This window comes from Ranitomeya variabilis, chromosome 4 (genome assembly GCF_051348905.1).
Source record: "Ranitomeya variabilis isolate aRanVar5 chromosome 4, aRanVar5.hap1, whole genome shotgun sequence".
Classification (NCBI taxonomy): domain Eukaryota; kingdom Metazoa; phylum Chordata; class Amphibia; order Anura; family Dendrobatidae; genus Ranitomeya; species Ranitomeya variabilis.
The window spans coordinates 272713222-272737337 of NC_135235.1; the positions used below are offsets into that span (position 1 = coordinate 272713222).

Sequence of the window (24116 nt, forward strand, 5' to 3'; positions counted from 1 at the left end):
GCCTGGAAGACTTGGTGCTGTCCTTAAAAATCATGGAAGTCATACACAAATCTAGAAGTAGTTGTTTTTTTTATGTGGGGTGTACTCATTTTAACAACAGCTAGCTTGAGTAAAACTGAAAATTTTGTAATGAAAGTTATATTATTAACCTTACTGTGATGTTATGAAATGTGGACTTATATCTTTAATGTCACTTCTGAACTTGAACAAATGCCTAAAATATTGATGTCTGACTTTGTCAAAGGAATGATTTCATTCACTCCGAGACTTATCCATAAAGGACGTAGAGGTCGGTGTCACTCCTGGGTCCTGGTACATTAATTTTTAGTTAGGAGAATTGAAAAATATCACTTCTAACCACCATATACAAGGTGGAAGTCCCCCAATAAGGATCATCATAATCGGGATGTCCTGTTAAAACATTGTATTAATCCCTTCGCGACATGCGCCGTACTAGTACTGCGCTGCCGGCACTGCATTTGTGCCAGCAGCAGTACTAGTACGGCGCACCGATCACCGCGGTCTCACGCTGAGCGCCGCGGTGATCGGGTGCGGGTGTCAGCTGACACCCCGCAGCAATGCCCACGATGGGCGCTAGCGCCCATCGCGGGCATTTAATCCCTCTGATGCCGCTGTCAGTAGTGACAGCGGCATAGAGGGGGATCGCGCAGGGACGGGGGCTCCCTGCGCTCTCCCACCGGAGCAACGCGATGAGATCGCGTTGCTCCGGTGATCCGGAAGGAGTCCCCGGATCCAAGATGGCCGCGGGACTCCTTCCGGGTCATGAAATGACCTGGCTAGCCGGCGCCTGCTGAGAGTTGCTGAGAGCAGGCGCCGGAAATCCTCCTGAACGTCCCTGTCAGATCGTTGATCTGACAGAGTGATATGCACACTGTCAGATCAACGATCTGATCTAATACAGTGATGTCCCACCCTGGGACAATAGTAGAAAGTAAAAAAAAAAAAATAGAATGTATAAAAAAAAAAAATCCCCAAATAAAGGAAAAAAAACCATTTCCCAGTAAAACCATTTATTTATGTAAATTAAAAAAAAATATATAAAAGTACAAATATTTGGTATCGCCGCGTCCGTAATGACCCCCTCTATAAAACTATCCCACTAGTTAACCCCTTCAGTGAACACCGCAAAAAAAAAAAAACCAAGGCAAAAAACAACGCTTTATTATCATACAGGCGAACAAAAAGTGGAATAACACGCGATCAAAAAGACGGATATAAATAACCATGGTACCGCTGAAAACGTCATCTTGTCCCGCAAAAAAAAAGCCGCCATACAGCATCATCAGCAGAAAAATAAAAAAGTTATAGCTCTCAGAATAAAGCGATGCCAAAATAATTATTTATTCTATAAAAGTTTTTATTGTGTAAAAGCGCCAAAACATAAAAAAATTATATAAATGAGGTATCGCTGTAATTGTACAGACCTGAAGAATAAAGCTGCTTTATCAATTTTACCACACGTGGAACGCTATAAACGCCCCCCCTAAAAGAATTTCAGGAATTGCTGTTTTTTGTTCATTCCGCCTCCCAAAAATCGGAATAAAAAGTGATCAAAAAATGTCATGTGCCCGAAAATGGTACCAATAGAAACGTCAACTCGTCCTGCAAAAAACAAGATCTCACATGACTCTGTGGGCAAAAATATGGATAAATTATAGCTCTCAAAATGTGGTGATGCAAAAACTATTTTTTCCAATAAAAAGCGTCTTTTAGTGTGTGACGGCTGCCAATCATAAAAATACGCCAAAAAAATGCTATAAAAGTAAATCAAACCCCCCTTCATCACCCCCTTAGTTAGGGAAAAATAATAACATTTTAAAAAATGTATTTATTTCCATTTTCCCATTAGGGTTAGGGTTAGGGTTAGGGTTAGGGCTAGGGTTAGGGTTAGGGTTGGGGTTAGGGCTAGGGTTAGGGCTGGGGTTAGGGTTGGGGTTAGGGTTTCAGTTAGAATTGGGGGGTTTCCACTGTTTAGGCACATCAGGGGCTCTCCAAACGCGACATGGCGTCCGATCTCAATTCCAGCCAATTCAGCTTTGAACAAGTAAAATAGTGCTCCTTCCCTTCCGAGCTCTGCCGTGCGCCCAAACAGTGGTTCCCCCCCATATACAGGGTATCAGCGTACTCAGCACAAATTGGACAACAACTTTTGTGTTCCTATTTCTCCTGTTACCCTTGGGAAAATAAAAATGTGGGGGCTAAAATATCATTTTCGTGGAAAAAAATTTTTTTTTATTTTCACAGCTCTGCGTTATAAACTGTAGTGAAACACTTGTTGGTTCAAAGTTCTCACAACACATCTAGATAAGTTCCTTGGGGGGTCTAGTTTCCAATATGGGGTCACTTGTGGGGGGTTTCTACTGTTTAGGTACATCAGGGACTCTGCAAATGCAACATGACGCCTGCAGACCAATCCATCTAAGTCTGCATTTCAAACGGCGCTCCTTCCCTTCCGAGCTCTGCCGTGCACCCAAACAGTGGTTTCCCCCCCATATATGGGGTATCTGCGTACTCAGCACAAATTGGACAACAACTCTTGTGGTCCAATTTCTCCTGTTACCCTTGGGAAAAAAAAATGTGGGGGCTAAAATATAATTTTCGTAGAAAAAAATTTTTTTTTATTTTCACGGCTCTGCGTTATAAACTGTAGTGAAACACTTGTTGGTTCAAAGTTCTCACAACACATCTAGATAAGTTCCTTGGGGGGTCTAGTTTCCAATATGGGGTCACTTGTGGGGAGTTTCTACTGTTTAGGTACATCAGGGACTCTGCAAATGCAACATGATGCCTGCAGACCAATCCATCTAAGTCTGCATTTCAAACGGCGCTCCTTCCCTTCCGAGCTCTGCCGTGCGCCCAAACAGTGGTTCCCCCCATATATGGGGTATCTGCGTACTCAGCACAAATTGGACAATAACTTTTGTGGTCCAATTTCTCCTGTTACCCTTGGGAAAAAAAAATTGCGGGCTAAAACATCATTTTGTGGAAAGAACAAATGATTTTTTCATTTTCACGGCGCTACATTCTAAACTTTAGTGAAACAATTGGGGGTTAAAAGTGCTCACCACACATCTAGATAAGTTCCTTAGGGGGTCTTCTTTCCAAAATTAGGTCATTTGTGGGGGGTTTCTACTGTTTAGGCACATCAGGGGCTCTCCAAACGCGACATGGGTTCCGATCTCAATTCCAGCCAATTTTGCATTGAAAAGTCAAACGGCGCTCCTTCCCTTCCGAGCTCTGCCATGCGCTCAAACAGTGGTTTATCCCCATATATAAAGTATCAGCGTACTCAGGACAAATTGCACAACAACTTTTGGGGTCCAATTTATCCTGCTACCCTTGGGAAAATAAAAAATTTGGGGCAAAAAGATCATTTTTTGTGAAAATTAATATGAATTTTTTTTTACGGCTCTACATTATAAACTTCTGTGAAGCACTTGGAGGTTCAAAGTGCTCACCACACATCTAGATAAGTTCCTTAGGGGGTCTACTTTCCAGAATGGTGTCACTTGTGGGGGTTTCCACTGTTTAGGCACGTCAGGGGCTCTCCAATCGCGACATGGGTTCCGATCTCAATTCCAGCAAATCTTGCATTGAAAAGTCAAATGGCGCTCCTTCCCTTCCGAGCTCTGCCATGTGCCCAAACATTGGTTTACCCCAACATGTGGGGTATCGGCGTACTCAGGACAAATTGTACAACGACTTTTGTGGTCCAATTTCTCCTGTTACCCTTGGTAAGATAAAACAAATTGGATCTGAAGTAAAAATTTTGTGAAAAAAAAGTTAAATGTTCAATTTTTTTTAAACATTCCAAAAATTCCTGTGAAGCACCTGGGTTAATAACATTTTTGAATGTGGTTTTGAGTACCGTGAGGGGTGCAGTTTTTAGAATGGTGTCACTTTTGGGTATTTTCTGTCATATAGACCCCTCAAAGTCACTTCAAGTGTGAGGTGGTCCGTAAAAAAAATGGTTTTGCAAATTTTGTTGCAAAAATGAGAAATCGTTGGTCAACTTTTAACCCTTATAACTCCCTAACAAACAAAAAAATTATGTTTCCAAAATTGTGCTGATGTAAAGCAGACATATGGGAAATATTGTTTATTAACTATATTATGTGATATAACTCTCTAATTTAAGGGCATAAAAACAACAAATTTGAAAATTGCTAAATTTTAATAATTTTCGACAAATTTCTGTTTTTTTCACAAATAAATGCAAGTCATATCGAAGAAGTTTTACCACTATCATAAAGTACAATATGTCACGAGAAAACAGTGTCAGAATCACCAGAATCCGTTGAAGCGTTTCAGAGTTATGACCTCATAAAGTGACAGTGGTCAGAATTGTAAAAATTGGCCCTGTCACTTAGGTGAAAACAGGCTTCGGGGTGAAGGGGTTAAAGAAGTAAAATTGAAATAGAAAAAGTATAGACATTAGAACCAAACTTTGATTATTGTATCTATGTTATAAATACTTTTTTTTAATTGAACAACATCAATATCAAAAGATAACGCACAGAAAAGGCAAAAGCAACAATGGCAAAGCGAAAAATAGGTTTCAGGGATTGAAAGCAGAGATTTGCACTTTTTATAGAGTCATGTTGGAGCAGAATAAAATGGTGAAAGAGATGCAAAAATGATGGGATGCAAATGATGCTTCAAAGGTAGAGAAGATTTAAATGTCATCTTCCATGCCATCTGATCTAGGAGAAGCCATTATAAATACATCATTGAACTGATTGTCCAGAATGACTTTGGAAAATGTACAAGCTCAATTTTAATTGTTAAGGTTTAGAAACATAGAAGACTAATGGCAGGAAAAGACCTTGTGACGCGACCCATCTAGTTTGCCCTTTTAGAAGTGTGATTCCACACTTAGCAAGTTATCATCTTATCTTCACAATAGGTGATAGCTTACTGATTGCGAGAGGTCTGACCTCTGGGCCCCCCATTAATCCTGAGAACAGGGCACTAAAATACCCCATTTCATCGTCTACACATGCTTATGGGGCTGCTGGAGATAAACGAGTACAACGGCATCCCCATAATGAATGGGTTAGTGGTGTGCTTGTGTGGCCTTTGCTCTATTCACACGGGGAACTTCAGAGACCCTATTTTGGGATTGTGGGTGTCCCAATGGTGGGACCTTCAGTGATCAGCAGGTTATCACCACAAAGTTGGGATAACCCCTATATTACCTACAGCAGCGCTGGGAAAAGCTGTCCAGTGGCAGAAAAGGACTAGTCTTGTCTCCCGCTGTGGTTATTGATCTTTACTCTGCAATGCTCAGGTATAAAAATATAACTATAGCACTATACATTGGATGTCATATCATATTGTTTGTGCATAGATGGCCCAAGACAGGAAAAGTACTTAAAAGCAGATGTAATAGTTTGGATTGTCCTCCTAAGGAGACTATTGAAACAAGCAAAAAGGATTAAAAAAAAGTTTAAAAAAAAAAGTAAAATATAAAAGTTCAAATCACTCCCCTTTTGCCCCATACAAAATAAACCAATTAAAAAAATTAAAAAGTACACATAATTTGTATCGCCGAGTTTAGAAACGCTTTATCTTTCTAAATATAAAAAGAATTAATCTAAATTAGTAAACGGCGTAATGAGAAAAAAAATGAAAACCTCAGAATTATTTGTTCGTTCAATTCCAGTTGCTCCAGAAGGTACAAGCCACCTAAAGAAGCACACATTCTATAAAAGTTTTAATCCGTTGAATATATTGCAATCACCATATTCTATAGCACTGTGTACTTACAATTGCTCATTTTTCCTTTCTACCCTGTTAATTCTTCTCTTTTCTATTAGGTCTATGACATCACGTGATTAATAGCTGACTAGCTGAATCCTTCTAAGCTCTATGTAGAATCGGGAGGTCAATTTTCCCTGCATGAGTCATAAGTCCCTGGAAAGGTCCCTGGCAGAAGGAGGAGGGAGCAGCTGGGTCAGGAGGTGAAGAGGGGAATGGTTTATGCAGGGACAAGAGACTTCCTGTTTCTACATAGAGCAGAGAAAAGAGAAAAAATTACTGGGTAGAAAGGCAAAATGAGCAATTATAAGTACACAGTGCTATATAATATGAGGACTGCAATATGTTAAGAGGATAAAAATCTTGATAGGAGGAGGTGTCCTTCTTTAAATGTCCCATTAGAATAGATTGGTGGTCGGATTCACCTGATCTTTCGGGGTCCCAGTGCTTGCACCCCAGTGGTCATCAATGTAACACCTTTCCTGTGAATAGAGGATAGCTTGCCCAGTTGGGAATAACCCTATATGTTCACTTATTCATAGTGGAAACCCAGAAAGGTTAACTTGACAAATACTATTATTTGTCAGTAATAGAAAAAAAGGGAAAAAACAACTTTGCAATTTATAATTTACTAAAAATCCTTTCTGTTCTCAAGATCAGAGGGATTTTCTTTTCTTTGTTTAATGCTCATTGTCCAGGCTGCTGGCTATTGCTTAGGATTAGCAGTGGTGGCTGAGCATATGCTGCACTTACAAGCTCTTTCTAATAGAGCTTGTAAGCACTGATCTAAAGCTGACCTGATATTGGGAACGCATGATACAGCCACTTTTAGTGCCCCTGCTTTCCTGCGATGCTGCAAAAAAGCCATCAGTCCAAAATGTCAATCTTCAAGAGCGCACTGCCCCCAACAAACAGCAAGCTGGGGGGCTGGGGAGTGTTGGACTCTCAAAGTTGAAGGAAGTTCTTAAGATGAAATTTTAGAACAAGTTTTTAAAGTACACATAGTATATATATATATATATATATATATATATATATATATATATATATATATATATATATATATATATATATATATATATATACATCATCTCATCATCAAAGATCTACTGGTAATAAATCTAACTTATCTAAATATATCCAGAAATATTAGGGAGGAATACATATCCTCATTATAGTGTATGGTTCCTTTGTGTCACATTAGCTGCAGCCAGTTGTTGTGATTCCACTCTCCGCGCTGCTTTAGGTTTGGAGGACAAATTTATTTTGCAAAGTAGCCAAATAGAAATGGACACTAGTCTTCATTTGTATATCTTGTATATTTGAATAATGTTCGGCAAATTGTGGGGAATACAGTATCAGAGGCTTGTTATAAGTGGTTCATCAGATGAAAACTTTGGCAGAAATAACCTGTAGTTTTGAATATTATTTTAACACTTGTGGTTGAGGTAATGTATCAGGAATATAGTTATTTGTTTAAGCTCTCTACCTTTGGACTTGATTAAAATGTTAATGTAAAATGTTTGGCAATTGGCATTATAATCTATGATGAAATGAAAGAAAGATATTTTTAAAGGAACTAAAAGAGCCAAGATAGAAAATAGAAGACATATCTTCTGTAGGAAATAGTAGGAGAAGCTTCAGTAGAGGTTAGTATAAGTAAAAAATAAGCTACTTCGTAGATGTTAGTAGACAAAGCTATGGTAGGAAAGTAGGACGCCATGATAGAGGTTAGGAGAAAAATCTAGGGTAAGAATTAGTAAAAATAAAAGTTATGGTAGGACTTAGAAAAAGCAATTGTAGAAGATAGTAGGAGAAGCTGTGGTAGGATTCAATCTATGGTAGGAGAAGAATGTATGGCGGGAGTTACCGTAGTTGAATGTATGGTGGGGGTTAGTTGAAATTATGGTGGGAGTTAGTAGGAGAACCTATGGCAGAAGATAGTAGAGTAAGCTCAGCTGTAGTAGGAGTTAGGAGAAGAAGCTATGGTAGGAGTAAGTGGAAGAACATATGGTAGAAGCCTCAGAGAAGAAGCTATGGTAGGAGTTAGGAGAAGAAACAAGGGTGGGAGAAAGGTGAAGAAGCTCTTCTAAGATTTAGTAGAAGCAGCTAATGTAGGTGTCATCAGAAGACGTTATGGTGAGAGTTAGTAGAGGAAACTACGTCAGAAATTAGTTGAAGAAGGTACAGTAGGAGTAAGTAAAAGAGATGAGTGAAGCGATTCAATGCAAATTGAATTCATGTTACATTTTTAGGAATTTGCTAAATCCAGTGAGTTTGAGCAATTTGCAATTCACGTTTCCCCTAAAATGGCATATTGCAACAGATTGCATCAGCCAGAGAAAGATCACACTACCTTGGGCATGACTGGACGGGCTTTCTGTAACACACTTGCAACTACAATGCGAGAAACTCGCTCGAGTCTCTCGCCTCAATACCCGGCACTGTATTTCTATGCAGCTGAATGCTCCGGTCCGGTCCGAACCACCAGCGGCAGTGCCGGGTATTGAGGCGAGAGACTCGAGCGAGTTTCTCGCATTGCAGCTGCAAGTGTGACCCCGGCCTAATGCTTTGCAGCTATCACATCACATGTTTTAACATAGCCAATCAGGAGAGAATATCATAGCCTATATAAAAGCAACGTGAAAAACAGCAGTTATTTTTACTGAATTTGGATAGTGAGAGGACATCACAGCTCACAGCTTAGCCACACAGGAAGAAAAAGCCATAAAACACTGAAAAAACTGTACAGCTATTGCATGTAATAACACAGTATTGGAGCATAGTACGGTACATTTACCCTTAGCCATATTTGTTGAGGTCGCTTTGCTATTATTAAGGCAAATTTGCATTAAATAGCTTAAAAGGTGGTTGGATACAGTCCGAGGAAATCTCACAGTGTCAAAAATGGCATCTCAGGGTAGTTGGAGGCTTTGGAGCACTTTTGATTCATTGTGAATGAATTCAACACAAATTAAATTTTTGAGGAAATTTGACAAAATTTGGCAATTCGGCAAAATAACTCTCTTAACGCACCCATATGCAAACAATAAGACAGAAGAAAATGGTATTGTACAAAATCCATCTGCGTGCCATTTTTGATGCTGATATTAGATGTGTAGATCCAGAATAAGTTTCCAACTCTTCTCTTTTTTTTTTTACTGTGATTTACGGTCTTATAAACATATCTACTAAAGTAACATCTTTTTCATCTTCCCTGCAAACTTTGCATATTCTTTGCGCACTGACTGCCGTTTATAAGCCAGATGCACAGGGAACTCCTCTCGGTTTTACCTGATGTCACCTATCTTTTACCTGATAGAAAGTCTTGATTATTTACACACACGTATAACAAAATGTTAGTTAAGTCATTGAGATGTTTAATCTTAACCTCAGTCTTCAGATGCTGATAACTGGTGGCCAAATCCCTGGTGATACGTATTATGTGTTTTTCTTGCTTTGGGCATTTATTACTAGCTATATGCTTGAATCTGAACCTCGCTCTGAGCGGAGATGAATTTGCAGTGTATCATTTCATTTCTAACATTGGTATATACTGTATTTTGCAGACTATGAAATGCACCGGACCATAAGACGCACTCAAAATTTTGGGGTGGAAAATAGGAATAAAATTTTTTAAATAAAATGGTGATGCGACTTATAGTCTAATATTATGGTAGCTTACCGGTGGGGGCAGCTGCGTTGGAGCGGGGTTAGAGGAGGTAGGGTCGCTGCTTCAGGAGGCCAGTGTTGGCAGTCATGGGATGTGCTGTGGGCACCGGACTGGGAGGAAGGGGTGTTCTGGTGGTGTGAGGCTGCTGGCGCTGGGCTCTCATAAGATGTCGCCGGTGAGCGGAGTCCCCTTCCCATTCTTCGGGAAAATGGCAGCCAGAGTCAGCACATGTGCAGATTGAGATCTCAGGAGATGAGATTGTTTTTTCTGATTACTGAATCTTTCTTTGTCCATCTTCATGATAATCACGTAATTTACTCAGATTTTTACAACAATACAGTATAGAAAGCACTAGTATAGCCATTCAACCTTACTGCTGATGGATCCATCTCCTGTGGCAACAAATATGAGGTCCTCATTCCTAGGGAATCCCCGAGGAGGCCAAGTTCGGCTGCAATACAAAGGGACTCCTCATTCCCAGGAATTCTCTGAGCAATCCACCTTCTGTAGCAATAGATATGAAGTCCTTATTCCCAGGAAACCCTTGAGTAAAACACCTCAGGTGGTGATACGTGGGTGCACCTTATTCCCAGGGATCCCTTGAGTAAGCTACCTTCTGTGGCAATATCTATGTATGTAGGGTCTTCATTTCTAGGAAACCCCTTAGGAAGCCACCTTCTATGGCAATAATCACAAGGTCCTCATTCACAGGATACCCCTGGGGAAACCATCTACTGTGGTGATAGGTGTTGGGTCTTCATTCTTAGGGAACCTCTGAGGAAGCCACCTCCTTTGACAAGATGTGTGGAGTCCTCATTCTGAGGTAACTCCTGAGGAAGCCAGCTCCTGTGGAGATGCGTGTAGAGTTCTTACACTCACATGATGCTTTTTTTTTAGCACATTCACCCAGATGACTATACACATGGCACTTTCATCTATATGTGTGTAATGCACCAGTCTTCATTGTTTAATAGTATTTAGCATCACTTTATGGTAGTGTCTGCTTATACCTATTTCGGATACCTACTATACTTACATGGCTCTATTGCCGGTCATATGGGTTGTATCCCAGTGCCAGTTCATGGTCTAGGAAGCAGATTCTAGTTCAATGTGCACATTTTTCATTGTTTTTATTTGTGCTTTCTGGGTTTCTGAGTTTGCTATATAATAAAGAGTTATATTGTTAAAATGTAGGGAGTGTGAGTCATCTTTGGTACGCTGTTTTCCTCTATTTATGAACTGCATTGGCCGACATTTACTATTGTGGTTACAACAGAAATCTAACGTTAGTTGCACTTTTTATTTGTTGGTGCAAATTAATTCAAACCATATCATTATTGATAGAAAAGTGAGGTGTACACGTGTCAACCATCTACAAATGGGGTATTGAGTTTAAAAAATGCATCATATTTGTTATTAGCATTGGCAAAAAATTAACACTCTAAAGTAAAATAATTAAAAGTTAGCGCAAGAGACAATCAAATGTCTGATAAAAATGGTTGTGTTTCCCATAACAACCAATCACAGAGCAGCTTTCATTTTAACTTAGCCATTAAAGAAATGAAAGCTGAGCTCTGATTGGTTGCTATGGGTAACAGTTTACTTTTAGCCTGGTTGACGAAATTAGGTCAAATCTGTGCACCATTGTCCCAAATTTGTCATATTTTCAGACTAGGTTTACACTGTCAAACAATTATTCAATATTAGTTAATGAGGGTCATTACATCTTTGTAAGCGTAAGTCCTACACATGACTTTGGTTCTTGCTCAGTTACATTTAATAGGGTCCATCTTGTCCTTTATCTTTTGGATTTAATTCAGTATAATTTAAGTTTGGGGCCAGCGAGCCCATATTGCTGCCATGGAAACCATGAACAGAACTACAACTAAAATATATAGACGGAAAAGGAACATGTCAATGATGTATCCAACATGGAGCCACTCGTTGGAGATACACCTGTCTGTATTCTTCTTCGGGCTTTCTTGGATTTCTTTTATTATCCTGAGTTGCGCATCCAGGTCCTGTGTCGTGGCCAATTGCCTGATATGGTACTTGATAGTTTCATCATTGTTGATTGACAATTTTTCTGTGAAAAAAACATAAAAATAAAATAGTCATAAGGTTAAAGGGGTTGAACTCATAGGGGATAACTTCCTATTAGTCAGTCCGGCTGATGGGAGCCTCATTGACTCCAGGAATAACATTCTGAAGAGCCCTATGTGAATCGCGCGGAGGTCGAGTATGCGCGTCTCCATACCATTCACCCTTCATAAAAGTGTCAAACACCAGCTGAGCACAGCACTTGGCTTTATCAGCTGGTCCCATTGAGAATGAATGGAGCATAGAGTAGAGTGTTACACACCTGTCCTGGATCTGGGCTTTGCTCCCCTCATCCTGGTCTGCTGAATTCTATTGTACTCCACATTGGGCTTTGCAGGCGACCTGTCTTGATCCAATTTAATAGTCTACCTGAGATTACATAAGGTACACCAAGACAAACACCTGTGTCTAGGTATTAAGACTTTCAGTGTTCCTCAGTCTTGTATACCTGCGAACTCTGCTACCTGCTTCCCAGTCTCCTGTCTGCCTGTGGTCTCCAGTACCTCTGCTACCTGCTTCCCAGTCTCCTGTCTGCCTGCAGCCTCCAGCACCTATGCCATCTGTTATCCCCCGTGCCTCGCCTATCTGCTGCACCGATGCCGGTGGTCCATGTGCCCCACCTGGTGTCTCGCACAGTGTGGGAAAGACTAAGTGCAACACGAAGGGATGAGGGGTAGGGAGCCCAACACTAAGGAAAGGTGTGAGTGGGGACCCCTAAGCAGATCTAACGTCACTCTGTCTGCCCTAAACATCCCTATATAAGTTCTGTACCTATCGCCGAGCAGGTGCCTAATCCCTGCCTGACCCTGGCGTTAAGCCCTGCTTAGGGACAGACAGGATGAACACTAGTCAATAACCACTACAACTAAAGATAGATGGGGATAGACAAACAAGGGGAATACCTTATTCCCTTGCTTCATCTCTTGAGTAGACTAAGAGATGAAACACAGATGTCCTCCAGCAACACCAAAGTGCAATATAGCCGACTGCTATAGCTCCGAGCCTCAACAGGGGGAAATGAAAATATTACCAGCAACTCCCAGCAGCAAGCTGGGAGTCTATAAACACCCAGTCCAGATGTGTCAAGTAGAGCCAGAGAAAGGTTGCCACTGGGTCAAAGAGTCAGAAGGGGTAAGAAGGTGCATGCAAATCCAAATGCAGAGACTTTCTTCAGCTAGCTGCAGTGCGACTGTTCAGCTTCTGACATACCTGTGACACCTGGACCTTGGACTTAGAGGATGTATCTCACCAATTGAACCATAACATAGAGGAGAACTTACCAACCATTATCAGTCCGACTGATGGCCCCCCCCCACTAATCCCAAGAATTAGTTTCTGATGAGCCTTGAATGAATGGTGTGAAACAAGCATGTGCACCTTCACACCATTCATTTTTAATAAATGTGTCAAAGAACAACTGAGCTCAGCACTCTGCTATCTCTGGTGATACCATAGAGAATGAATGGAGCGTAAGAAGGTAATAACGTACAAACTTAGTACAACCTATAAGTCTAAGGCAATTGAATATGATTTTCTTGGTGGATCTGTGATTTTTTTTTCTCATTTATAGCATGACTATTGTTATTATAAGCTTTATCATTGCCATACTTATTAACATTTAGTGATGGGGGAATGTTTATGTTCCTCCCAGGAGTGTCCTAACTCACCATGGGCAACTAACATTTGGATGGGGTTTACATAACCAACATTCTATTTGTGCCCTGAAATTACCAGGACTGTATCTCAAATTTCAGCACAATCCTGGCAAGTTCAGGACAGTTGGCAAGTATATATTGGAATTATTATTATTATTATTATTGGAAGGGTTAAGAGGGGTTATTGGAAGGGTTAAGAGCGGGATGTAGCAGCAGTTTCATACTCTCTTGGGGTCTATGAGACTGCTTGCATGTGAAGGAAGATGGGGCTGAAATGCGGAGACATCTGATTGTCTGAAAGTTCTGAACACAAGAAAGGGCAAATCAACACGATGTGCTTTAAATGTCCGATAGACGCAGCCAGGTCCCACAACTGGGACCCAGATCTTTGTTGTCATCCATGTAGCCACGCACACATGGCTGTCTACATTTTTTTTTATTGGTCCTCTGAGAGCAAGCAGCCACTTCTCCATTTCTGAGGACAACTGTGCCTCGTTCTCATGATGCATCTTTCAGTTGCTGCACCCTCATAGATGAGACCTTTATAGCATATCCTCTCAGCATGCCATGAATGTCCCAGATGGGAACACCACTTTAAAGAAGACCTGTTACGTGACATTAATATGTAATGTTTTAATCCTGTTGAAAATTCCCGTTTTCCTGACTTTGGCGTTGTTTTTATTTTCCTGAGATATAGCCCCTTCCTACCTCTATGCAATTCTAGTCTTGTTATCCAAACTTAAGTGCTACATATGAAATATACTAGTTGGTTTAACCTCCAATCTATTACTTACCAGTGCTATTACTGTCCTCTTTCTGCTCTGATATATCTGATATAGTATTGCGTGATATAGCAAAATAATCTTTGCTCTTTACGCAGACCAGTGCAGCCATCTTCTCCAGGACCATTGTCTTCACCCACTGAGGAACCGATCGATGAAGAGTGTCCTGATGTACTACTCGGGCTATGAATATGCTCTCCATCACACTGATCACAAGAAGAACCATACACATTACAAAATATGAACCTATAAGGAAGGAACACAAAGAGTTGAGACAGTCCAGGAGAATGATGACTCTAGGGAATGTTTCCTCTAAGTCGGGATTTTAGTCTTGTAGTGCAGGACTAGTAAAAAAAAATCACCTATTAGTGGTGTTCCAGTGGGAGGACAATTGTCTGATACAATGAGGAGGAAGACAGAATATCCGAGGAGCAGAGTGATCTTGTAGGATGTTCTCTCCCCAGTTTCCGGGGGTAAGTAAAATCCAGCGATATTCATGATCATTAATAACATACTGGGCAGAATCAGATTCACAGCATAAAACAGAGGTTCTCTCCTTATTATTATCTAAAAAATGAGTCAGGAAATAAATGAAAAAAATAATTAAAATGCTTACAAAAAATAAATATATATAATCTGCCAGAAGCTAGGGTTATTTCAAGCTTATTTTTAAGGGGTTGGAATTGTCCCCTTATCTCCTGTGATGCCAATTCTTAATACTTCAGCATTCAAGGTGAAATTTGAACAGTTTGGGGGAAGACCTTTTCTGGTCCCCAGTGCACAAGGTCCATTTGGACATAGTTGGGGGAGTTTGGTGGCCGCACATGGGATCTCATCATCGTCTAACAGCGTTGGGATAAAGAAGAATGGAAATAGTGAGCCAGGACTATCCCCAACATCAGTTCAGAGCAGAAAACTAATCTGAGCCACATGGGCTCCAGCAATTCATTATTAGCCCCAAACACCAAAGAATTGGGGGAAACTGCTACCTTAGCACTACCTATAACATGACCCCTGTTCTGCGGGGTAATCATGGCTTTTTTTTTTATAGTACAGAGGTTACAGAAAAATCCTATTTTCACCCCAACCCACTCTCTGTTTCACCTAAAAAAGAGCCAAGAAGTGGTCTACATGCTACAAAATGCCCTAACTGTAATGTACTACCCTAACAATAGGGTCAATTTTGGATGCTCTACTGTCCCAAGTCAGCAGATGCAATGGCGGCATCCACTGTTATGATGTAAAATGCATTAAAATATTTTTTTACCTATAGCAGTTCTTTCAAACTCCAATCCTCATGACCCCTCACTAGTGATGAGCGAGTGTACTCGTTGCTTGGGTTTTCCCGAGCACGCTCGGGTGACCTCCGAGTATTTATGACTGCTCGGAGATTTAGTTTTCATCGTGGCAGCTCAATGATTTACAGCTACTAGCCTGCTTGATTACATGTGGGGATTCCCTAGCAACCAGGCAACCCCCACATGTACTCAGCCTGGCAAGTAGCTGTAAATCATTCAGCTGCCGTGATGAAAACTAAATCTCCGAGCAGTCATAAATACTCGGAGGTCACCCGAGCGTGCTCGGGAAAACCAAGCAACGAGTACACTTGCTCATCACTACCTCTCACACATCATGTTTTCAGGGTTTCCTTAGTATTGCACAGGTGAGAGATCCTGTGGCCATTTCTGATGACTTCATAATAATTCCATCACATGAGCAAAACACAGAGGAAATCCTGAAAATACGATGTGTTGAGGGCCATGAAGACTGGAGTTTTAGAAATGCTGACCTATGGCAATGTCTAAAATGTAATATTCTGTAGTAGCCACAACTTCAGGTCGACATAACAACAAAATGCCAGGGGTTTAATTCACAAATAAAAATAATAATAATAATAATAATAATAATAATAAAGGCATTAACTTACATAAAACAAAACTAGCCCAAATCTGTGACTGTCATCCTCTTCTGTAAGTACCACGTGGCTGGGAATGACTTCCAGAATATCCCATTCCCCATTTTTCTTGTAGTTACTAGTGAAACTCTGTGTGTCATTTGTATGTCTCCAAAAAGATAAATCCATGTCTTGTACTGAAAAGGGAAAAAAGAAATTGCAAAAATGTATTTTTTTTTGGAATCAGATACCAATTAAGGTATTAATTTTCTAAAGTTTCACTAAACATGTGCATAACACAAGCAATGGAATAATGTTGCGGTGGAAAGTTGGACGGACGTACTTGTGTGAGTCCAGCTAGAAAATGTCAGGCAGCAGTTCTGATGATCAAATGGAAAATAATAAAGGTTTACGTTGCAGGAAGATTTTATTAGCATGGGCTTGTTGTTATAGACTCTGCCCGTGTAATCGAGGTAGACAAAAGTCTCGTCTGAAGATTTCACTTCATCCACTCTGGAAACCAAACAAAACTTAAAGTCAGCGTTTTTGTTTTCTAAGATCAAATGACTTTTATTCAGAATGCATAATATAAAAGATATACGAAACTTAATTTAGAGATGAGCAAAATTTATGCAAGTGGAATTGAATTCAGTATAAACCAGAATATAAATATTTAGCAATTTGATCCATTCAAATTCGGCAAATTGGCGACTGAGCCATAGAAAGCTGGCAAAAGTCAAAAACAAAAAACAAACAAGTTGAGAAGTTGAATAAAAGTAGTTGCCCATGACTAGCTGATCGGTGGGGGTACTAGGTGTCGTGCTCCCACCGATCAACTATTAATCACCTATCCTAAGAATAAGCCATCAGTATGCAAGTCCTGCACAAGCACTTTAAGCGGCTGGACCTTCATCTGCCCTTTACCATTGTTCATACTCACAGGCACAGACCAAAATAGACAAGTCCTGTCAACACCAAAATACCCCTTTAAGCTCATGACTGCTGAGAATACTTCTAATTAACAATTCACCTATCATGTGGAAGACTTAAAAGTAATAACGCATACTTACTGCTCAGTGACCACAATATCTGGTATCCATACCCATTGTGTAGGAATTGAAATTTTTGTTACATTATCAAAGTTTTCTGGATCCCAAGTAAGAAACTCATCAAACCAGGACTGTACGGCATAAAACAGGACAAAAATAATAAATGTGCATTATAATACAACTATCCACCCTGTAATCAAGCTGCTGGATAACACTATTCATACACATATTTTAGGCGATGAGATTCCCATCAAACATATAAAACATATCACACTCATATAAAACTTTTAAAAGTGCAAACAAAACAATGAAAAATAATGTTTAAATCAACAATAAAAAAAATAGTTTTTAGGCTTTTGTGTATTTTGTGCTGAAGTCAGACATAACATAACATTTTAAAAATAAAAAGCTGCACATTATTATATTTTTTCTCTAATAACAAGTTTATTTTCCTATCCCTATCCCTAACCTTAGCCATAGTTCTAAATGTAATCCTAAATCTAATTTTAGTATAAAGAAAGCCCCGCTAACTCGTCACCCCAAGATATACACACATGATCTGTGTGCAGCAGTAAAAGAATACAAAAAAGTTTCAGCTTCCACGATCCAGTAAAATTAAAATCGACTTTTATTAAATAATCTACGGACAAATCATAGGTACAATAATGCAACGCGTTTCGGATCACTTTTGATCATTGTTCATAGCGAAACATTTTTTTTATGTTATGAATAAGGAGGTGATTCAAAACGCGTTGCATCGTTGTACCTTTGTCTTGCCTGTTGTCCGTAGATTATTTAATAAAAGCCGATTTTAATTTTACTCGAAGCTGGAACTTATTCATATTCTGTTAAATCTAATCCTAACCCTAAAATTATCCCTAACCCTAAGCCTTACTCTGACCCCAAACCAATTCCTATCCCCAACCCTAACCCTAGTTAGGGTTACAAATAGTGCAGTGCATGTAATTTAATAGTTTGTTCTTTCACTTGCTGCTCATCTTCTGCCATTTGATCATTTTTATTGCAAAGCATAGCAGTCAAGATGAGTTTGCCATGGTCTGTTAAGCTCTACTTAGGCAGCGACCAAGATGAGAAAGCTACAAATGCACTCCATTATACTTAATTTACTCATTTTGGTTACTGCCTATGCAGAGCGCAGCAGTCAATGTCGTAGCCATCTCACCTTTTGTGCTGTGCATAATCGGCGCCGTTCAAAGAGAAAACAACATTTGAAGGCATAAGTCATTTGACAGTGGGAGAGGCACAGATGTAGGTGTCAAAATTTGCACGCCCATAGACTTTGGCGTGCCCTTCGGTCGCCCCCTATTTTAGACAACTGACTTATTTGTAACCCCTGTAGATCCATTGGTCTGCATCGGAACATGAAGTGAAAAGGTCCCAGCCCAGACCGCCAAGCCAGATTCACAAAATTTAAAGCAGTAGAGCATGCTGAACTTACCATAAGTATTTTGTATCCATCTGTACTTCGTCTATAATTTTTGTCAAGACTGGACAATCCCTTTAAGCTGATGTTTATTGTATTTGTTGTTTTTATTGTGTGTGTATGTGTAATTCATTACATTTCCTCTTTACACTAAAACAGTGAAGGTTAAAGGGATTGTCTCATTAGTAAAGATGAGCGGATCTGGTGAGATTTGAAATTTTCAAATTACTTGGATTTTATTCCGAAGGTCTGTTTGCAGATAAATTATTCCTTGTGAATTGAATGTTCCTAATTTGCAGACCCCAGACCATAATAAAGGTAATATTGAAAAAAATTAATACTTCCTTTATTTTCACCTGTCCCTCTTCCCCCTGCCTGTTGGCTGCCGTCTAGTCCACCGCACCTCTCCTTTCCACCATCATTTTCGCCATCGTCACGCTAAGCTGGAACTTCCAGGCCTCGGATGTCACTGTTTGCAGTAAGGTCACGACATGCGTTGTAACATTGTTATGTCGCAATATGAGCCATGTGGGCAGGAACGTCTGATGCCTGGTCAGTGCCAGAAGTCCTAGCCTAGAATGAAGAGGCCAAAGATGAGGCATGCAATAGCGGAAAGGTGTAGAGCACCAGACAGCTGGCACCGAGGGCGGTGGGGCAAGGGAACACTGAGGCATCAATCTTTTTGGGGGACCTTTCTGTCCTTCTGAGGTTGAATTTGCATGGAGCAAACTGCAAAAAAAAATGTTCCCTGGAGAATATAGATTTTTATAAAATTTGTGCAGAATTCAGTTACACTTGAATAAATTCTCTCATCTTTACTCATTAGCCCCAGATCCAATTTCCAGTACTTCCAGTAAACAGTTGATGTAATTGAGTGAAGCTGCAGCTAGTAAAGCATTGTGGTATATATTTCAGGGAAGCCATTAGTTTAAGCCATGCATGCTCCTCTGGGAAATTAAATATGCAAACTGTCCCTTCAGAGAGGAAGAGGACTAGAACTCTAGTGCCTCCTATTGGAACCAGGGATCCTAAAAGTCAATATTGACTCTTTAAGGAGCCTTGCTATATGACTTAGGATAAAAGCCAAACCAGAGTCTCAATTGGCAGCCATAGTGTTTCAGGGTGCTGCCCCTCAGCAGTGCAAAGTATGAGATCTGATTTGACTTGTGAGAAGCTTTGGACTGGTGTAACATTTCTTTTTGTGGAGAGTGACAAGCCAAGCCTTGCATGCCAGAGCGAGGAGACTTATAAGCCATGCATGTTCATCTGGGAAATTAAATATGCAAATTATTCAAAATATAAAATGATCCAATTTACCTGATTGTACCAGATGTAAGTTGTCATTATTTGATTTTTCTCATCCTCATGATAGTAGTGATTTGTAAAAAAAGAAAAAAAAGAAGTTGTAGATATAACTAAGTTATGTTTAAAGAAGGAACATAAAATGCAAAATTCGGCAATTCAGATAAAAAATAATGGCGGTTCTGTGCAGGTAGGGTCGTCTCTAAAAGCTATCATGACGCAGACATTCAAAGGAACTGAATGAGACAAGCGCTTCTCTTGCTCTATGTTCTTAGAAGAATGGACGAGATTAATGCGCAACTCTAAGGTCTTATATATTTTCAGAATTGGGTTGTGTTGTGAATTTACTTTTTGCTCCCTCTAGTGGTTACTAGTTTTTTGACTCTGGTTTTTCTGTCATTCCTTTTATCCGCACCTGGGTCGTTAGTTAAGGGTGTTGCTATTTAAGCTCCCTGGACCTTCAGTTCAATGCCTGGCAACGTAGTTATCAGAGCTAGTCTGCTGTGCTCTTGTCTACTGATCCTGGTTCCAGTTATATCAGCTAAGTCCGCTTTTTGCTTTTTGCTATTTTGTTTTGGTTTTGTATTTTTGTCCAGCTTGTTCCAAATATATATCCTGACCTTTGCTGGAAGCTCTAGGGGGCTGGTGTTCTCCCCCCGGACCGTTAGACGGTTCGGGGGTTCTTGAATTTCCAGTGTGGATTTTGATAGGGTTTTTGTTGACCATATAAGTTACCTTTCTTTATTCTGCTATCAGTAAGCGGGCCTCTCTGTGCTAAACCTGGTTCATTTCTGTGTTTGTCATTTCCTCTTACCTCACCGTTATTATTTGTGGGGGGCTTCTATCCAGCTTTGGGGTCCCCTTCTCTGGAGGCAAGAAAGGTCTTTTGTTTTCCTCTACTAGGGGTAGCTAGATTCTCCGGCTGGAGCGTGTCATCTAGAATCAACGTAGGAATGATCCCCGGCTACTTCTAGTGTTGGCGTTAGGAGTAGATATATGGTCAACCCAGCTACCACTGCCCTATGAGCTGGATTTTTGTATTCTGCAGACTTCCACGTTCCTCTGAGACCCTCGCCATTGGGGTCATAACAGGGTTGGTTGAGTCTGAATTCACACATGGAGGGCAGTGCAGCCTATTGAGAGTAGTCACAGTTTTGCCATGTGGTCCTTGGCAGCGCGGCACACTTTCAGGTCTGTTTTGTGTCTAGAAAAATTACTGACTACTTTATTGCAGCTGAGACAAATTCACTGCCAGCCCCGTAAGGGCTCACGCAGGCGAGCGTATACATCGGGCACACGGGTGGAACACGGATGAAAATCAGATTTTAATTGGAAAAAGATCGTCCATGCTTTCTGGATAAAACTCTTATTATTTTTCATATGTTTATTAGCAGCGACCGCAAGGGCTCAATCAGATCTAAGTGATTTTCTCATATGAGAAAATCGGTCCTAGTTTCATCAGTATTTTGATCAGAAATTGGTCAATTTTTACCATTAGAGTTTGGTCCGATTTTCATAAGTTTTCCTTGGATGGAGAAAAAAAAAATATGTAGAAACAAGAAGTCTCTTTTTCCTGCATGAGTCATAATTAGAACTACAATTCGACATCGCTGGCAGGGGGGAGGAGCGGAGTAGTTGAGTTAGAAGTTAAAGGGAGGGTGGAGTTGGTCTGCCAGGGACCTAGCAGTGATGTAGAATTGTAGTTCTAATGATGTCTCACGCAAGGAAAAGAGACTTCCTGTTTTTACATAGAGCATCGAATACTTTCGATTTAGCTAGTCAGTTTTTCATCACCTGATGTCATAGACATAATGGAAAAGAGAAGAATTATCTTGGTAGAAAGGCAAAATGAGCAATTATAAGCACACAGTGCTGCATAATATGAGAAATACAATATATTAAGAGGATAAAAAATTTGATGGGAGTTATTCTTTAAAGTAGGTAGATTCATCTACCATAAAAGGAGCTGCACATAAATATATTCTTATTTATTTCTTATGTTTGCACAGCATATATTTCAATCTTGGCGATGGCAATGTATTATGTATGTATATATACAGTATACACATTCTACATATGCACAAGAAACCTGATTTGTGCAATGATATCAGTAGTAATCTGTCTTTTGAGGCCTCCAGAAGCCCATTTTTTCTATTCTCTAAAGAATGTAAAAATAAAGTGCATTTTTCCATGCAAATCCTCGTCTCCAGCATTTGTAGGATCATCTTCTATTTTTCTGCATTTGTTTCATAACATTTGATTAAAAACAAATTAGTCGTCGAGCTTTAAATTGGGTTTGCATGATTTGCTATTGTGGTTTTCTTCCTGCGAGGAATGATAATGAGGTTTCCTGCCATCTCGGATGGATTTCTCTGAATTATTGTAGAGCTGAAAATGACCATGGAGAGCTACCTAGATTTAGATATGCAAGGGGAACTACAAATACAAGCAGAGGGGATAGTAAACTCTAATACTTACCACTCCCAGAATGGCATATATCATGATGTCTATGTGCACAGTGGTTGCCCTTTTCCAGTCTTGCACCGGTCTCACCCCCTTATTGTACCCCCGCATTAGGTAGTCTGTAAGTCTTACAAGGGTCGGTGTAAGGGTTGAGTTATATTCCTGGGCTTCAAAACATTATAAGATATTAAAGGGTTAATTAGTGCAATTCATATCGTATATTGGTATGCATACTGACGATGGTCTAGCAGGAGTTCTTACCTGTGCAGGTACTGATGAGATATAGGATGCATGCGCTGGGTAAGGTCCATGTCCGATACATTTCTTCTGTTTGCCCGGTTGATGCAAATGGTCAATGATTTGTGTCCAGATCTGGTCGTCCTCTACCATCTGCTTCTTACAAGGACTTGGATGCCGGTGCCTGAGGTATAGACTGAATCCCTGTTACTGTAGCTTCCGAATGTCTGGGATCAGACAAAGCCTCCCACCCGTTCCTACAGACCGTTAGCGCACTCGTCATCCATTTAGTGCCAGTTACTCAACTGTTTTTTTCTTCAATTAGTTTGCAACATTAATGCTACGTCATCTCCGGCCTGTAAATGCCTGCAATTAATTTCTTAATGGAAATGTAACATTACCGTGTTGCTATTAGCAGATATCTATGGGAATAGTCATCCTCAAGATGGAAAACTACAAAAGTAATGGTGAGCACAAATACCGGCAAGTAGAATAAAATTGCAATTGAAAATCACAAAATACATGCGGTGCTTTATTTGTGTTCATATTGTCTGTGTATATATGCAAGTTCTTCTCACTAAATTAGAATATCATCAAAAAGTTAATTTATTTCAGTTCTTTAATACAAAAAGTGAATCTCATATATTATATAGAGTCATTACACACAGAGTGATCTATTTCAAGTGTTTATTTCTGTTAATGTTGATGATTATGGCTTACAGCCAATGAAAACCCCCAAATCATTATCTGAGTAAATTAGAATACTTTATAACACCAACTTGAAAAATGATTTTAAAATCAGAAATGTTGGCCTACTGAAATGTATGGTGAGTAAATGCACTCAATACTTGCTCGGGGCTCCTTTTGCATCAATTACTGCATCAATGTGGCGTGGCATGGAGGCGATCAGCCTGTGGCACTGCTGAGGGGTTATGGAAGCCCAGGTTGCTTTGATAGCAGCCTTCAGCTCGTCTGCATTGTTGGGTCTGGTGTCTCTCATCTTCCTCTTGACAATACCCCATGGATTCTCTATGGGGTTAAGGTCAGGCGAGTTTGCTGCCAATCAAGCACAGTGATACTATTGTTTGTAAACCAGGTATTGGTACTTTTGGAAGTGTGGACAGAGGCCAAGTCCTGCTGGAGAATGAAATTTCCATGTCCAAAAAGCTTGTCTGCAGAGGGAAGCATGAAGTGCTCTAAAATTAAAAATTTCCTGTTAGACAGCTGCGCTTACTTTGGTCTTGATAAAACACAGTGGACCTTTACCAGCAGATGACATGGCTCCCCAAACCATCACTGATTATGGAAACTTCACACTAGATCTCAAGCAGCTTGGATTGTGGCCTCTCCGCTCCTCCTCCACACTCTGGGACCTTGATTTCCAAATGAAATGCAAAATTTACTTTCATCTGAAAACAACACCTTGGACCACTGACAACAGCCCAGTTCTTTTTCTCTTTGGCCCAGGTAAGACACTTCTGGCGCTGTCTATTGGTCATGAGAGGCCTGACACAAGGAATGCGACACTTGTAGCTCATGTCCTGGATACGTCTGTGTGTGGTGGCTCTTGAAGCAATGACTCCAGCAGCAGTCCACACCTTGTGAATCTCCCCCAATTTTTGAATGGCCTTTTCTTAACAATCCTTTCAAGGCTGCGGTCATCCCGGTTGCTTGTGCATCCTTTTCAGCCACACTTTTTCCTTCTACTCACCTTTCCTTTAAAATGCTTGGATACA

At 40.2% G+C, this 24116-nt stretch overlaps 1 protein-coding gene across 1 annotated transcript; it reads right to left on the reverse strand.

Moving 5' to 3' along the window:
• Positions 1–11280: 11280 nt before the first annotated feature.
• Positions 11281–22618, reverse strand: LOC143767830 (5-hydroxytryptamine receptor 3A-like). The gene is made up of 9 exons (XM_077256352.1): positions 22405–22618; positions 22159–22310; positions 19696–19740; positions 16956–17065; positions 16229–16398; positions 15919–16082; positions 14354–14558; positions 14004–14237; positions 11281–11540 (listed from the first exon to the last, which is right to left on the reverse strand). Exons 1-9 carry the CDS (start codon positions 22463–22465, stop codon positions 11281–11283), a joined length of 1401 nt encoding a protein of 466 aa, XP_077112467.1. The 5' UTR covers positions 22466–22618.
• Positions 22619–24116: the final 1498 nt, after the last annotated feature.

Coding starts and splice junctions, on each gene's coding strand:
- LOC143767830 (XM_077256352.1), bottom strand. CDS start 22,465: ATGTATCGGACATGGACCTTACCCAGCGCATGCATCCTATATCTCATC. Junction 19,741..22,158: donor TATATGCCATTCTGGGAGTG/GTAAGTATTAGA, acceptor TACTATCATGAG/GATGAGAAAAATCAAATAAT. Junction 14,559..15,918: donor TTGGGCTAGTTTTGTTTTAT/GTAAGTTAATGC, acceptor CTCATTTTTTAG/ATAATAATAAGGAGAGAACC.